General features: G+C 40.3%; 2 protein-coding genes across 2 annotated transcripts in view; both read right to left on the minus strand.

Annotated features, from left to right (window-relative positions):
• LOC123314786 overlaps positions 1-12,185 on the minus strand; it is a 55,748-nt gene extending 43,563 nt beyond the window's left edge. The window contains exon 1 of the mRNA XM_044900135.1: positions 10,549-12,185. Within this exon, the coding sequence (XP_044756070.1) occupies positions 10,549-12,059 (1,511 nt within the window). The 5' untranslated portion in view covers positions 12,060-12,185. The remainder of the gene's footprint in view (positions 1-10,548) is intronic.
• Positions 12,109-14,092, minus strand: part of LOC123316034 — a 72,076-nt gene continuing 70,092 nt past the window's right edge. Inside the window, exons 5-6 of the mRNA XM_044901944.1 lie at positions 12,150-12,975; positions 12,109-12,117 (exon numbers count right to left, since the gene is read on the minus strand). Of these exons, the coding sequence (XP_044757879.1) occupies positions 12,109-12,117; positions 12,150-12,975 (835 nt within the window). The remainder of the gene's footprint in view (positions 12,118-12,149; positions 12,976-14,092) is intronic.

Genomic DNA, 14,092 nt, shown 5'->3' on the forward strand with positions numbered 1-14,092 from the left:
ATGAGACTTGGGTACATTTCTACGATCCAGAAACAGAGCAACAATCGATGGAATGGCGACACTCTGGTTCAGCAAGAATAAGAAATTTCGTGTCCAAAAATCTGCTGGAAAAATTCTTGCTTCAGTTTATTGGGATTGCCATGGAGTAATCATGATTGATTTTTTGGATAAGGGTAGAACAATAACCGGAGATTACTATTCGACATTACTAACCACTCTACGGGAAAAAATTAAAGGGAAAAGACGCGGAAAGCTATCCAAAGGTGTTTTGTTTTTACAGGACAACGCCCCTGCACAGAAATCTCACGTTGCCATGCAAAAATTCGTTATTAAGGGTTTGAATTACTAGAACACCCCCCTTATTCACCAGATTTGTCTCTATCCGACTATCATCTCTTTAGTCAACTTTAAAAGGTCGTAAATTTTCTTCCAACGAGGAGGTAATAAAAGCTGTGGAGGTCTGGTTTACAGAGCAAGAAGAAACATTTTTTTTGAAAGGTCTAGCGATGTTGCAGGTTCGCTGTAATAAATGTTTCCAATTAAGAGGAGAATATGTTGAGTAATAAAATATTTTGACATTGAAATTTTGTTTAGTTCTATGTTATATCAGTTTGCACAAAGTATACTTATTCCAAATTCGAAATTGTTCATAATTCTTGATTCTTATCCGTCGAGAAAGATTGGTTTTGAAAATTTCGTTGGTTTCCTGATCGGGATCATTCACTTTGTTTGTATTCGTGTTACGCTCGTGTTAAAGTCAATAAACACTCGGAATATTTATCTCGAGGATCGTTGAAATTCAATTTCGAGGTCGGTTTGTGTATAGGTATCAATCAACTTATTTATAGGAATTTCATTAGCTGATGTAACATCTTATCCATGTAGGTACCTAACAAGTCCCCCTCTGTTCGGCATTCTACGGATTGGAATTTGAACGGGTAACAATAATTGGGGAAGCGTCTATAATCTAGAAAATTCGGAAACCTCCATTAATCAAAGCTAGAGGAAAATTGAAAAAAAGATGCAAAAAGTTGAAATTTATTAATTTTTCAATTATTTCGATGGATCAAGGAGTTCGACATTTGAAGGAGAGAAAGAGCTATCAATTCATCAGAAATTTTCATTTCCTGATATCTGAGTATACAGCGAGGTATACAGTCAATGATTAGCGAAACTCAACTGAAATTCTATAAACATCGGGCTAGAGAGTATTGTTATAATAAATAATGAACTCGTAAGTGAATAAATTTCTTTTTCCTGACTATTTTTATTTATTGTTTACATACATCTCGACAAACATGCATGTTCCATATGTCTATGAAGAGTCTAATAGAATGAAATAAGGTTTTTATCATCTTTATCATTAATGAAGATTGTCGGCGTTTTTTAAACGATTTCATTAGGTTAAAAATCCATATTATAACCCCTGTTATTGTCTATGAGCAAGATCTACTATACTTATTAACAGTCAATATTTGTACTTTTTGTATATCCATCTTTTCATTAATGCTTTTGAAAAAAGTGTCAAATTTTTCAATGAAACATTGATATTTTTGAACTTAAATTGCAATTAAATTAGAGAGAGAAGTCATCTGATAAAATAAACGTGATAACCTACCTACAACAAACACACTTCAGATAAAGCCAATAGCACATTATCGATCGAACTGTAACGAACAACAAATAACGATTACAAATATTTCAAGGTAACCACATAGGCTCGTTAGAGATGAGAAGTTTTCAATCTCTCTGGTTCAGTTTAAAAAAAAAAAATCTTTTTTTCAAAAAGACTGAAATACTTGGAATATGTATTCATAATTAATTCCTGTAGAAGAAATCGGCCTAGCAAACTACTTAGTTGATTGGTGGTTTCGATAAAATTATAAAAGAAAATGTGAGAATTTTCACGAAATTTCTGAGTTTTTTCAACAATTTTTTCCAACTGGTTTGTTACATTTTGAAATGAGATCATGTTGAAGAAAATTATATAACCTCGAATAAAATTTTACCGGTTGCAAGGACCGCAACAGCTGACCAACAGCGCCCCTCTCACAGCTTGTTGAATCATTGATTGCGGAGGGTTGGAAACGTTCTGCTGAGTTGTTCATCTACCGATTTTTCTTGGAAACGAGGGAAAAAGTTTAGGTTGGGGGTAGGTGGATGCTTCGAAACGATAAAAATCAAATGATTTCTCTTACTTTAACTGGTTCCTCTGGCCGTTTCTATGCCTGCCGAGCGTGCCGTGGCAGACCAGGACGGTTTCCCAAGATTTGGCAGGGACGCTGATCCTGAAGCCCCCCAAGTCCTCGACCGATTGAAAATGCCAAGTGTGCCGTTTGTTTACCTTCCGTTTCAGCGACATCTCACGGCGTTACTGCGCGTCGCGATCATCTCCACTGTCTCGTCACCGATCACTTGATGAAAATTCCCGTTTTTCCTGTGAAAATTCGACCGAATTCTGACGGTAAAAGTTGAATCCGACGAACACGCTGCCGGCGAAACGACTGCGACAGCGTGATCGTAGGGGGATACCGTACCAGCGATCGACCCCGACGCCCAGAGACGGACTGGGGGGATTTCGTCGGCCTTCGGACTCCGGTGCCTGCGTACAGGCGGACGGAGGGGTTGTTTTGGCGGCGAAACAGCTGATATTTTCGCGATTTATCGAAAAATCCCCGAGTTGGGGAAAATGGCAACGGCGCTTCGCTTCCTGAACGATCACCGAGATGCGCATATAGATTTGTATAGATTCCATATAGTTCCCTCTTATTAATGGGTTAATAACATAGCCAACATTTCATTGAGGACGAAAAAATTCCATAAAACTCCTCTCTCAATTCGAATGAAAATTCCGAATCGTTTTCCACGAGTATTTATATCGAAATACTTGTGATAGAAGTGTTGAAAGTCGTAGGTTAAGAAAGTAAAAGTTATAGCTCTTGAACTGGAGATGAGTTGCTTTTGAAATTTATCATTTCATTCATTTGTGTGTGAATAAGTCTCTCTAAAATATCCGTCAGTTGGCAGGAAAAATATTTGAGGTGAGAAATCAGCCAAAAGAATACTTGCATGTAGCTCATTATTTACTCCCTAGAGTAGGTAAACCTAATTTTTAAGGTCTTTAGAATTTCTCTTCAGTGATTCAAGATCAAGAAAACAGCCTACATTCCAATTTTCATAATTACTCAATTGATCTCCAATCATAATTTTCAAATATACTTGTTGTCGAAAGAAATTTCTGCTGATCCTTTGGTTTTATTATAGATTTTTCATAGGTCACATCAATTCACATGCATCTCTGTATATTCTCAAGGTTCGGCTATTTCTTAGGCTGATTAACACCTCTCAATGTGTAGAAGAGTAGGCAGCATATTATTTCATCATTTCCTCAGACTTTTCTACTATTGAAATACTTTTTTTTGACTTCAAATCGCTTGTTTTCAATTTTAAATCCCTTTGAATTTAGTTGGTTAGTATTTGGCGCCACCTGTCTTATAATTATTATAATTCTTTTTGTCCCCCTTTTCAAATTTCAATTTTGACACCTTCGCAATATTTCAGCATGAAGAATGAGTTAAAATGATAGGTGTATTACATGAATTTGTACGTTTTTATAAGTAAGGTTGAAAATTTTATAAAATTCATTCCATTAACTTTTGTGTTCACTATGAACCTGAACCCTATACGTCGATAACTCGTATTTTGACCTTGCGAATGCACTTGCTCGAGCGAAATATAGATAACGAACGAACTTATCGAATTTTGGAAAGAATTCGACAGTCAGCATCGGCTAACGAAGCTGGAAAATTGCCATGGCGCAATTCTATGCTCACATTCCTCCCAATCAAGCGTCCCGTAACGAATTCATCGACATTACGATGGGATTAGTTTACAGTATCAACGCAGTCCTGGAGAATAGGATCGAATGACCTACTAGATTATAATTTCGTCGTTTACGCGAATGGATCCAGTCAATCAGTCGATATAGGAAATGCATTAGGCGTTTCGCTCCAATAGGTTATGGGCCCAGTAATTTTTCCTCTCGATTCGCGATCATCTCGATCCCACTTCTCCCGGGGAAGGTACACATCATCAACTGACGACGCAGAACTCCAGGAACAGCCGAATATAGCTATATTAATATGCGAAAATCGCAGAAGCGGATAATTCTTCATCCAGCCCGTCATAAACTCGAAATTAACATCTTCCATCTCTGAATTCCCGTCGGGGTAATTAAACACGAAGAAATATTCAAATTGCCTATGATAAATCTCCCCCGGTTAATGTTAAACATGTATTTATTCTGTAGGAAGGACGGTCCGCCTGGCGCAGCATCCGAACACGAGATTAAAAGTTCACGAAACTTCACGACGCAGTTTCGACGCTTTTTTTTTCATAGTTAATACCGTTTCGGGGGAGAGTAAGCGGAAATGAAATGTTTTTGTTCGCCTCAGTGGAGTACTAACTGTGCTATTTATGGGAATATCGCCGATAAATAATGATAAAAGTCTGAAGGAAGTATCTGGAATTGATCATTTTAAAAGCTCCCTTAGTAGAATTGTCCTCATTCCACTGTCCTCATTCCACTGTCCCCTTATTTACGCTGAGTTATTGCGTCATCTGTCACTGTTATCTTCACAGTACCCTAAATTGTTACCTCATCTCAATTGGAAACTCAGATCCAAGTTGCTTAGCCCAAAAATTTCGTTGTTAACTGGAAATGAAGACCCAAAGAAAAATATTCGAAAACAGGTACAAATGAAGGGCCCTAAACGTCCCCTATCGTGTTCCCACGTCATAATAAAAACGAGGGACAGATCCAACCCTGGCGTACCATTCTCAACTAGTCCTACCACACTATAACACCCTTGCATACGGTCCACACTCGAAACCTATGCTTGAAACTCCGTCCTTTGACGATAAAGAAGACGCAAGAGGTCCATTCACGCACCCCTTGTGAAGGGGGTTGGTTGTTGGAAGTAGGAAAATATCGATTTCGCAAACGCATCAATATTTCATTCTTTAGCATCGGGAAAGCTACGGGTTGAATTGCCGCTATGGCGTCGGTCGCTCAAAAAGTGACGTAATTGACAGATGAGTGCGGATATTAGATTATTTGGACATCAGGAGCGATGGGCTTGATTGGATTGGAGAGTTGAAGTTGATGAGTGTATACGCGGAGCGATTCCGACCAACGTTGAACATGGGGATGCGAAAAGTTTCAACCGAAGTTCCGATAACTACTTTTTGAATACCTAATTCATCGTCAAGTTGGATGAGGAATTTTGATAGATGTGGTTGTTTTGAGGGAAGAAAACCCCTTATATTACGTTTCCTTAACTAATTATCTTGATGAAACTAGAAATATCAATTGTCAAAACATTGTTTAATGATGTGCATTTTGCTTCAGGAGATTTCATTCACTGGATAGTGATTATTGAGGTATTTGCTTAAGTTGCACTAATAATGGGACTGTCTGGTGTCTGCATTTAACGAAAATCCACAATGATACGAGGATGTATTGATATCTAGTTAGCCTAGACCAGTTCCATGAATAAAAAAATATTGCATTACCATAGCAACGAACAATAACTCATTAGAAGTGTCAGTGTGAAGGTTGAGGTCAAAAAAGTAAACCAGAGTTGCGCAATAAATTAAAAGAGAGAAGATGTCCACCGAAATTGTGGAAATCGAAAAATTATTTTATTGTATTTGAAAGGGTTAAGAGGTTAGCAAATTTACGAAGATATGCTTTATACCCTTAGTGATCAATGTCCCTCGTATGCGACCGTGAAAAATTGGACTGCAAGCTTCAAAAGAAGTAAATTTTCCATTGAAGATGATGACCGATCGGGAAGGCCAGTTTCTGTGTCAGTCTCCGAAAATATAGATGCAGTTCATAACATTATTTTATCTGACCGTCGAATTGGGCTAAAACGAATATCTGAAGCACTGAATATTTCATACGAACGCGTTCATCATATAGTTCACGTCAATTTGGACATGAGAAAAATTGCTGCAAAATGGATCCCCAAATGTTTGAATGTTGACCAAAAGCGTGCATGGGTAGAAGCATCGCGTTCGATCTGTGCTCGATTTGTAAACGATGCAGACTTCTTAAACCTAATTGTTACTATGGATGAGACTTGGGTACATTTCTACGATCCAGAAACAAAGCAACAATCGATGGAATGGCGACACTCTGGTTCTCCAAGACCCAAGAAATTTCGTGTCCAAAAATCTGCTGGAAAAGTTCTTGCTTTAGTTTTTTTGGATTACCATGGAGTAATCATGATTGATTTTTAGATAAGGGTAGAACAATAACTGGAGATTACTATTCGACATTACTGACCCCTCTATGGAAAAAAATTAAAGAGAAAAGACGCGGAAAGCTATCCGAAGGTGTATTGTTTTTGCAGGACAACGCCCCTGCACACAAATCTCATGCTGCCATGCAAAAAATTCGTGATTTAGGGTTTGAATTATTAGAACACATCCCTTATTCACCAGATTTGGCTCCATCCGACTAGCATCTCTTTCCTCAACTGAAAAAAAGTTTAAAAGGTCGTCAATTTTCTTCCAACGAGGAGGTAATAAAAGCTGTGGAGGTCTGGTTCGCACAGCAAGAAGAAACATTTTTTTTGAAAGGTCTAGAGACGTTGCAGGTTCGCTGAAATAAATGTATCCAATTAAGAGGAGAATATGTTGAGTAATAAAATATTTTGACATTGAAATTTTGTTTGGTTCTATAGTAGGCTAAGAATTTCTCAATATATCCTCGATTTGAGGATTGTCCATATTCTCTAGAGGCGTATAGAGCATCACCTAACGTCCAAAGAAGTTATACAATTCTTTTGACGATGCTCTAATCAGCATTGTACTACGAAATCTGTTGGAATCGCCACTAGGTCAAAAATTTCCTCCATTTTTCAATTTGGCAAACTTATTATTTCAGGCTCACTTATGGGCTAACAAAAGTGCTGAGAAACTCAGCTATATCAGGAAGTTATGATTAAATTAAAAGTGGATAAAGTGGTAATTTATATGGTTCATATTATTTGGGATAAAATTTCAATTATGAGGCGGTTGCGGATAAAATAATAAACCGACGAGCTGGGTTCGAGTCTTGCCAGAAACCCACGGTCAGCAGCAACCCGACGTAGATAACCTTTCACGTCAGAACCTGTGGCCGACGAAGCGAAAAACTCCGCTTTCCCCGACGAAAAACAACGCCCGTAGGCCCGGGCATCACTTTTATTCCCTCATTTTTTCCCTGTCACATCATCGCGGCCGACCATTGTGCGGCAAAAATTGGACCATCAACCCCTTTCCGATCGGCTGGGCAGGCAAAAACTGGCCCCGTTTCGATTATGCCATTCTCCGACAAGTTTATGAATGCGGAATGCCGATATTCCATTTATATATTAACAGGATTGATGAAGGGCACGAAGAGGTTCCAATGACTGAAAAACGTGATCGTGAAACGCAGAGTTTCAATTCGAAAACCTATCAATAAACGATATTTCATTCGATAATCGATTGAATTCCTTCTATATTATGCTAAAATATAAAACGATTTTCTTATAATGACATACAAACTTCGAAATAGAATGATACATACCATTATGTACTTTTTGTTGAAAATTTCAATGAAAACAAATGTTGCTAAAGAATATATATCAAATTGATTGATATTGGGTCTATGATAAAGAAAAACCATAGACTTATAGCGGGTTTCATAAAAATTTGATTGTCCGATCAACGATTTGACAGTCTGTCGATTTCTAAAACGAAATCTCTGAAACCTTTTCATTTCTGAATATACTGAAGAAGTAGCAATTGAGAATCATTAAATCGACGTATGAACATCATAATTTGATGCGAGAATGATATTCTGAATGCTCATGACTGAATTATCGATCGAAGACAAACTTCTATTTCTCAATCAAGGGTTGACTCCTCGATCAAGATTTATGAAACCCAGGGTTAACGTGAAACAAATGACTGATGAGTCACACAAGGTACTCCAATATGGGAGTTCGCAAGATTTTTCATAGGAAAAGCCCGGCTTGCACCTGGTATTTTATATTCTATAATTGAGAATCATCGAAGGGAAGTATGTAGATCATAATTTAATGCGAGAATGATAATCTGAACAATCATGACTGAATCATAGATTGAATACAAATTGACGTCTATTCGTCAGTCAAGCGTTGATTTCCCGATCAAGCTTTATGAAACCCAGGGTTAACCTGAAACACATGACTGATGAGTCACACAAGGTACTCTAATATGGGAGTTCGCAAGATTTTTTAAAAGAAAAGCCCAGCTTGCTCCTGGTATTTTATATTCTATGATTGAGAATCATCGAATGAAGGTATGTAAATCATAATTTAATGCGAGAATGATATTCTGAACAATCATGACTGATTGAGAACAAACTGACGTCTATTCGTCAGTCAAGCGTTGATTTCCCGATCAAGCTTTATGAAACCCAGGGTTAACCTGAAACACATGACTGATGAGTCACACAAGGTACTCCAATATGGGAGTTCGCAAGATTTTTCATAGGAAAAGCCCGGCTTGCACCTGGTATTTTATATTCTATAATTGAGAATCATCGAATAGAAGTATGTAGATCATAATTTGATGCGAGAATGATATTCTGAACGATCATGACTGAATCATCGATTGAATGCAAATTGACATCTATTCGTCAGCCAAGCGTTGATTCCCCGATCAAGCTTTATGAATCCCAGGGTTAACCTGAAACACATGACTGATGAGTCACACAAGGTACTCTAATGTGGGAGTTCGCAAGATTTTTTAAAGGAAAAGCCCGGCTTGCTCCTGGTATTTTATATTCTATGATTGAGAATCATCGAATGAAGGTATGTAAATCATAATTTAATGCGAGAATGATATTCTGAACGATTATGACTGAATCATCGATTGAAAACAAATTGACGTCCATTCGTCAATCAAGCGTTGATTTCCCGATCAAGCTTTATGAAACCCAGGGTTAACCTGAAACACATGACTGATGAGTCACACAAGGTACTCTAATATGGGAGTTCGCAAGATTTTTTAAAAGAAAAGCCCAGCTTGCTCCTGGTATTTTATATTCTATGATTGAGAATCATCGAATGAAGGTATGTAAATCATAATTTAATGCGAGAATGATATTCTGAACGATTATGACTGAATCATCGATTGAAAACAAATTGACGTCCATTCGTCAATCAAGCGTTGATTTCCCGATCAAGCTTTATGAAACCCAGGGTTAACCTGAAACACATGACTGATGAGTCACACAAGGTACTCTAATATGGGAGTTCGCAAGATTTTTTAAAAGAAAAGCCCAGCTTGCTCCTGGTATTTTATATTCTATGATTGAGAATCATCGAATGAAGGTATGTAAATCATAATTTAATGCGAGAATGATATTCTGAACAATCATGACTGATTGAGAACAAACTGACGTCTATTCGTCAGTCAAGCGTTGATTTCCCGATCAAGCTTTATGAAACCCAGGGTTAACCTGAAACACATGACTGATGAGTCACACAAGGTACTCCAATATGGGAGTTCGCAAGATTTTTCATAGGAAAAGCCCGGCTTGCACCTGGTATTTTATATTCTATAATTGAGAATCATCGAATAGAAGTATGTAGATCATAATTTGATGCGAGAATGATATTCTGAACGATCATGACTGAATCATCGATTGAATGCAAATTGACATCTATTCGTCAGCCAAGCGTTGATTCCCCGATCAAGCTTTATGAAACCCAGGGTTAACCTGAAACACATGACTGATGAGTCACACAAGGTACTCTAATGTGGGAGTTCGCAAGATTTTTTAAAGGAAAAGCCCGGCTTGCTCCTGGTATTTTATATTCTATGATTGAGAATCATCGAATGGAAGTATGTATATCATAATTTAATGCGAAAATGATATTCTGAACGATTATGACTGAATCATCGATTGAAAACAAATTGACGTCCATTCGTCAATCAAGCGTTGATTTCCCGATCAAGCTTTATGAAACCCAGGGTTAACCTGAAACACATGACTGATGAGTCACACAAGGTACTCTGATATGACCGTTTTCGTTCGCAAGATTTTTCAAAGGAAAAGCTCGGCATGCTCCTCCCTGTTATTTCATATTTTATGATTGAGAATCATTGAATGGAAGTATATATATCATAATTTGATGCGAGAATGATATCCTGAACGCTCAGGACTGAATTATCGATTGAAAACAAACTAACGGTTATTCGTCAATCACGCGTTGATTCCCCGATCAAGCTCTGTGCAACCGGGGGTAAGTTTTACTGAATATAAAACAATTTAAAGTATTACGTCGTCAAAAACTGTTCCCATCAAGTTCCCCCCATCCAATTTCTCTCGTGCAACCCAAGATAAAACGGGCAACTCCGAAACCATCTCCATAAAAGTACAAAGATCCCGGTTTCGGCGCGAATGAACCCCTACACGGCGTTGTCAACGTCTCGAAACGAAACAGATTCGGAAAAGTCACTCACCTCTGTTGATAACCGGCAGACTGGAAGGATTTCGGCAGGGACATCGACCTCTGCTGCGACTCCAGAAAGCTCTCCTGCCTCCCGTCTTGCGACGGTGCACTTCCTGGCCGGGTCAATATCATCTCCCTCACGCGATGCTCATCCTCCTGCGGCAGATCCTCTAGGGGCGTCGATGCTCCGGAGCTCTTCGCGTTCCTCGGACACTTGGTGACCGTACGGTCGGACGCCAGCCAGATGTCGCTGCTTGAGGAGGAATTGCTGACGTTATCCAAGGACCTGTTGGATAGATTCTTCGAGCTGGCTGGTGATAGCTTCCTCTCTTGGCCGTCGTTGATCGTTCTTCCACTCGGGCTCAACCTGTCCATGATGTCTGCTGGCTCGTTTCGAGCGTCTCTCATGAAATCCGAGGGGGACAGGGTGTTTCTTATGCTGAATTGAGGCGGTAACACCCTTCTTTCCGTTATGACGCCGCCAGATCTCCTTTTGAAAGCTTCCGGTGCGACCCTTTCCATTCTCGCGTTGGCTGAGTCTAGTGAAACGTGATGCTGGATCGGGTAGCTTTGAGAGGATCTCATAACGAACTGGGACTCCCTGGTTAGGGAGGAATCCCGGCTACCACAGTGTGTCCAATAGTCGCAAATGTTGGCGCCGTAGGAGCCGAGGTCGTGTCGACTTTGCGGGCTTATCCTGGTTGGGTTCTGTGCGGGAGGAGGCGTTTTGTCCCTCTGGAAAGCTCTGGGATTATCCGCCCTTTGTTTCCCTATGTAATAAACCGTGATACCTTCAGCAGTCGGTCTTCTAGCTTCCACGGTATCCTCACCAGCTCCACCGTTGTTCAACCTATGCATCATCAAGGCCTGGGCAGCCGCTCTGCTTCTGTTTCCATAGATGTACTCTGTCACTACCTCAGCTTCCCTTCTGACATCCTCACTGATGACCCCTTCCAAAGAGTGAGGTTTCATCGGGGCTACATTATGATAGTTCCTCGCCCTTTCGTTATTTCTAGTCGGTGGTTGTGGTGAAACCCTTCTGGTCGCCCTGTCTATCACAGCTCCAGGTTTCCTCTCTGGCAATTGCAAACTCTTAGATCGTCTCACTTTTTGCGCTATCTCCTCCTGAGGTGACCTGCTCTGTGCGTAGCGATTCAAAGGACTCCGCCTGTTTTGAGGAGTGGCCGTGGAAGAATTCCTCGCTGGTATATCGATGCTTTCGGTGGAAGAAGAGCTACAATTCAATTGTTTATTGCATTCCGAACCAGCCGGCGACCTTCTCAGGGGGTTTCTATACTGGGTTTGTTTGGAATTCTGGATGTTGGCCAGCATCTTTTCGCGATTTTTCAGAATCTCCAAGGAAGCCTTCTGGTCAATCCCCGTGATGCTCATGTTGATGGATGAACTGTTATTGTCTTCGTCGTCGGCGTCTTCGTATACGTCTAAGGAAGAGTCTGTGTTTTCCGAGAGCCGTGGCATGGTTGGTCTCGACACGCAACTGTCCAAGCTTCTGAAACCCATGGAGGATGCCGAAGAGGAGGAGGAAGACTCTGCGTGTTTCTGAAAGAACTTATATCGTCTAGCTGCTGAAGTTTCTTCCAGGGATTTGGCCTGGATGATGTTCTTACTGGGTTTCTTCTGTTTTTCGGTTGGTTTTTCGTTGGGTTTAGCGAGGATGTTCGCCATGGGAGCGCAGGTTTTGAAGGTTTCTTTGGGTGGTGAAGCTGGTGGGCTGACATCCTTGTCGATAGCGTTGGAGCGTGGGAGGAATGGGGTTTTCCCGAAAAACGCGCGTTTGGGGGACGTTTTCGCCGAGGTCTTATCTTGAAACGCCGGCGGTGGGGAGATGATTGGAGTGTGTGGAGGTGGCGATAAAGAGTCGGGGTTCTGAGGCGTCCTCTTCGTGATTTCGTCGAACTTCGGCTCCCTTATCGAGAGATATAAGGGTTTCTGCGGCTGTTGCAAGAGTTTCGTGGGGGAATTCGGAAACCGTCCAGGTTCGCTTTTACAGTGGTACTGCGCCAGTTTGATAGCCACCCTCTTGGAGTCCTGAGGTTGCGTCACCTTGGCCGTGGTCCTGAAATTGCTGATCTTCCGGTCGTCCAGCGACCTGTGCTGGACCTGCACCCAACCGGAGCGTCCCAAATAGACCCCGTCGACCTCCCTGTTACACCAACGCACCGGGGAAAGCTCCCTGTTGTACTGATTGTCGATGAAAACTTCCGAGGTGTTCATGTCGCCGGTCGTCTCTACGGAAGCACCCTTCCACCTGAACTTGGATCCTATCCCTCCCAGCGACTGGTGCTTGGTCAAAGAATGTATCCCTGCCGGTTTCCTATTGCTCGGATATATCCTCGAGTTGGCCGTCGAGATTTTGGAATTGTTGTCCCAGTTCTCGGTGGAGTTACGCAAATGAAGAACGGAGATGTTGGGGCCCCTGAAAGAAACAATATCTCGTTACATATATATCTCGGAATACTCGGAGAATGAAATGAAGAACAGGTTGCCTTAAATGGGAGAGGTGAAGGTTATTATCCTGCGTGGTTGCTCTACCTGTTTGTCGTATTTTGACATTGAGAGTTCTAATTATTCGCTTTTCACGTTGGCACAATGTATGGATTGAATATCTGATCTGTTTCTTCGTTTTTCGTTGAGGCTACGGAAGAAACTTGAGTCTTTTGAGTTTTCGTAGATGTTTTACTTTGAAATTATTAACTGCTATATGTAAAAGGAGAAGCAAGATCAAAAATTCTTCATAATTAGAAAAGATCTTCAAAAATGCTAACTGATAATCGATAATTGTAATAATATTGAGTTTTTATCGTAAAAATGGTAGAATTTCCATAAAGATTATCTCTGTCCCTCTGAAAAAATTCAATAACCCCATAATCAAGTCGTGATCTTTGATATAAACTGCTCCACATGAGTTAGGGATATTGACTTAACTTGCGAAAAAATAAAGTTAGAATAGGATTTTTGTGATGAAAATTCATATTAATATGATTTCAAGTTGCAAATTAATTTTAGCCTGTAGGTTTGTAGCGTATTCAGGGTGGTTAAGAAAAATCGAGTCAAATAACGAAATTTTATTCCCAGAGAATTCAAGCATTTCAAGACTATCGATACAATGTATGGCCTCTACGGGCATCAATAACAGCTTGACATCTTCTTTGCATACTATACACGAGGTTGTTGAACATTTCTTGAGGAATTTGGTTCCTCAGAAGCTCTCTCAGATCATTTAAGGATTCTGGGGTAGGTTGATGATTATCTAATCTTCTTTGGAGCATATCCCATGCATGTTCTATGCAATTCAAATCTGGTGAGTGCGGAGGTATTGGTAAATGTGGAATACCAAGCTCCTCGCGCTCATTCTCAACTATGGCTGCACGGTGTGGTCTAGCGTTATCGTCTAGAAATTGAAAAGGTTCACCAATAGCAGCGTGAAAATTTGGCATAACATTGTCAATGACATGCTCCCTATATTGTGAGGCGGTCATATTCCCAGGACAAATGTATAGATCTGTGCGCCCGTTGAAACATTTCCCGGCCCA

The sequence above is a fragment of the Coccinella septempunctata genome, chromosome 6 (assembly GCF_907165205.1).
Source record: "Coccinella septempunctata chromosome 6, icCocSept1.1, whole genome shotgun sequence".
Lineage (NCBI taxonomy): Eukaryota > Metazoa > Arthropoda > Insecta > Coleoptera > Coccinellidae > Coccinella > Coccinella septempunctata.